This window comes from Octopus bimaculoides, chromosome 5, assembly GCF_001194135.2.
Source record: "Octopus bimaculoides isolate UCB-OBI-ISO-001 chromosome 5, ASM119413v2, whole genome shotgun sequence".
In the NCBI taxonomy this organism is placed as follows: Eukaryota; Metazoa; Mollusca; class Cephalopoda; order Octopoda; family Octopodidae; genus Octopus; species Octopus bimaculoides.
The window spans coordinates 15,509,712-15,513,331 of NC_068985.1; the positions used below are offsets into that span (position 1 = coordinate 15,509,712).

The 3,620-nt window shown below is 42.0% G+C and overlaps 1 protein-coding gene across 1 annotated transcript in view; it reads right to left on the reverse strand.

Moving 5' to 3' along the window:
* Positions 1–3,620, reverse strand: part of LOC106869671 (uncharacterized) — a 31,377-nt gene that overhangs the window by 13,317 nt on the left and 14,440 nt on the right. Inside the window, exons 5-6 of the mRNA XM_014915489.2 lie at positions 2,092–2,281; positions 320–438 (exon numbers count right to left, since the gene is read on the reverse strand). Of these exons, the coding sequence (XP_014770975.2) occupies positions 320–438; positions 2,092–2,281 (309 nt within the window). The remainder of the gene's footprint in view (positions 1–319; positions 439–2,091; positions 2,282–3,620) is intronic.

Genomic DNA, 3,620 nt, shown 5'->3' on the forward strand with positions numbered 1-3,620 from the left:
TTGAGCGTGGCTGTTGCCAGTACCGCCTGACTGGTCCTTGTGCTGGTGGCACATAAAAGCACTCACTACATTCTCAAAGTGGTTGGCGTTAGGAAGGGCATCCAGATCAGATTGGAGCCTGGTGCAGCCATCTGGTTCGCCAGTCCTCAGTCAAATCGTCCAACCCATGCTAGCATGGAAGGCGGACGTTAAACGATGATGATGATGATGATGATGAATAAATAGGGACTGCATTTAACAATAAGAACAGCAGCAATAGTCGCCGTTGCCGCTGCTGTTTTCTAGGATTAAGAATAAGCTAAGGAACAGCAGCTCTTACCTGTGTCTCCACTTTCCATTGTTGTTGTTGTGGCAGTGGTTATAGTGCCACTATCACTCACAGAAAATGGTGGAAATCCTGAAGCTCCAGTGTAATACCAATCTTGAGACCCTGGAGGTCTGAAAGAAAGAGGAAAACTAATTTTAATTTGAAATATGTAAACATAAAAGTGAAAGCATGTCATAAAAGTTATCAGGTTGTATAACATTCATTAATACTTATATATACACACACATACATATATATCATAATCATCATCATCATTTAATGTCCACTTTACATGCTGGCATGGGTTGAACGGTTTGACAGGAGCTGGCTAGGCAGAAGACTGCACCAGACTTCTGTGTCTGTTTTGGCAGGGTTTTTACAGCTGGATGCCCTTCCTAACACCAATACCCAGCAGAATACATATGAGTTTAATGGTTTGATAGGATCAGATGGGCCTAAGGACTGCATCCTTCTCTAATATTTGCATTGCTTTCTATGGTTGGATACCCCTCCAAATGCTCTCCACTCTACAGAATGTACTGGGTGCTTTTTTTTTCATGCCACAAGCAGTAGTGAAATTGCTATGCACCTTGTAAGACTAGTGGGACTGCAGTAGAGAGGGAGGTGGCTCTATGCTATGAGATGTGGGGTTAAAATATGAGAGAAGGGACCAGAACATAAAAGTTTCCTTGTAGAGGAGCTGCATGGTTACTCATATTATATGCATACATTCATATATACATCATCATCATCCTCATTTTATATCTATTTTCCATGCTGGCATGGATTAGACAGTTTGATAAGAGCTAGTAAGGCTAGAGGCTGCACCAGACTCCATTGTCTGTTCTGGCATGGTTTCTATGGCTGGATGCCCTTCCTAACACCAATTACTTTACAGAGGATACTGGTTGGTTGCTTTGTATGTGGCACCAGCATTGACAGGGTCACCGAGTAACTTGCAAGACTAAAACCCCACTCACAAATACACAACAATAACAGATGCACCATCTCCTTTCTCTGTTTTTCACAGCTACAATAGTCTCTGCACACCCTTGCCACCTGAGGCCACTTGTCTTTCCTACTCTTGGTCACTCATACCGCCCAAACCTCACACTTACCTTTGTGTAATTCTTTCTCCTTACAGATGTCAATTTACACCTTTTTAGGGTGAACATAAATGAAACTGATCTCACTAGCCTGGACACAGCATTTCCTGGAAACTAAACTATATATAAAAAAGATGCACCAGTAGTTCTGAACTCTTTTACTAGTAATAACCGTGAAGGCCCGTGGCTTAGTGGTTAGGGCATTCGGCTCACGATCGTAAAGTTGTGAGTTCGATTCTCGGTGATGCGTTGTGTCCTTGAGCAAGACACTTTATTTGACATTGCTCCTGTCCACTCAGCTGGCAAAAATGAGTAGTACCTGTATTTCAAAGGGCCGGCCTTGTCATGCTGAATATCCCTGAGAACTACGTTAAAGGTACACGTGTCTGTGGATTGCTCAGTCACTTGCACGTTAATTTCCTGAGTAAGCTGTTTCATTGATCGTATCAGCTGGGACCCTCATCGTCGTAACCGATGGAGTGCTCTTATATATACTAGTAATAACCTCCCGTTTGTTGCGTCAATTTTTAACCATGATTTACTCATGCTCACACTTTCTTCCTCTCTCTATTTTATGTAATTCTTGTTTCTGGTGGATAAACACACACACACACAAGCACATGCAGGGAAAGACATGCATGACTTGTTGCCTATAAAGCAGACTGAGTAGAAACTTACTTGTAAGGCCTCAAGGTCCAAGTCTTCTGTGATAAGGTACTACTATCTGACCCAGATGGTGATGGGTTCAGCTTGCTCTGGGAACTGGTTTCTCTTGGGTCGCAGCTGCTGCTATGATACATATCTGGTGACTCCTGATTGTTCTTGGCTTCTTCAGAATCTGTTAAGTTATCTAAAAGAACAGCATCCGCTGTTTGAAAGAAAACAAAAAAACAAAATAAATTTACTTTTGAAAAATAATGGGGGCAAAGTGTGATGGTTATGAAGTTAAGTTATTAGATTATTAATTACCATATTTTAATACTCTTTTACTCTTTTGCTTGTTTCAGTCATTTGACTGTGGCCATGCTGGAGCACTGCCTTTAGTCGAGCAAATCAACCCCAGTACTTATTTTTTGTAAGCCTAGTACTTATTCTATCGGTCTCTTTTGCTGAACCGCTAAGTTACAGGATGTAAACACACCACCATCGGTTGTCAAGCGATGTTGGGGGGACAAACACAGACACACAAACATATACACACACATACATATATACGATGGGCTTCTTTCAGTTTCTGTCTACCAAATCCACTCACAAAGCTTTGGTCGGCCCGAGACTATAGTAGAAGACACTTGCCCAAGGTGCCACACAGTGGGAATGAACCCGGAACCATGTGGTTGGTAAGCAAGCTACTTACCACACAGCCACTCTTGCACCTAATGTGTATAAGGAACCCATTTTTGTCAAAAATTAGGTTAAAAAAATATGGGAGTTTCTTAAACAAGGATAGTATTATAATCCCTTACAAACCTTTTTTCCAAATTTTAAACCCCAGAGTTAGGGGGTTCCTTATATCTGTTAAAATACAGTATATTTTCAAGAGAAGAAATCTTACTGCTGCCTTGTACTGAGTACAGAACTCTCTTTAACTTAATCTCATCATCATCATCATTTAACGTCTGCTTTCCATGCTGGCATGGGTGGGATGGTTTGACAGGAACTGGCCAGGCAGAAGCTTGCACTAGACTTCTGTAACTATTTTGGCAGGATTTTTACAGCTAGATGACCTTCCTAACACCAGCCACCCAGCAGAGTGGTGCTTCTTCTAGTTTCCATCTGTCAAATCCACTCACAAGGTTTTGGTTGGCCCGAGGCTCTAGAAAAAGATGCTTCCTCAAAACGCCATGCAGTTGGACTGAACCCAGGACCATGTGGTTGGGAAGCAAACTTCTTATTTCTTTATTGCCCACAAGGGGCTAAACATAGAGGGGACAAACAAGGACAGACAAAGGGATTAAGTTGATAATATCGACCCCAGTGCGTAACTTGAACTTAATTTATCGACCCCGAAAGGATGAAAGATAAAGTCGATCTCGGCAGAATTTGAACTCAGAACGTAATGGCAGGCGAAATACCGCTAAGCATTTGAAAGCGGTGTGCTAACGTTTCTGCCAGCTCGCCGCCTTCAAACTTCTTACACATAGCCATGGATGTGACTTACTTTCTATACTTTCACCTGTTTTCAAACTGGCACTTATATGTGTCCA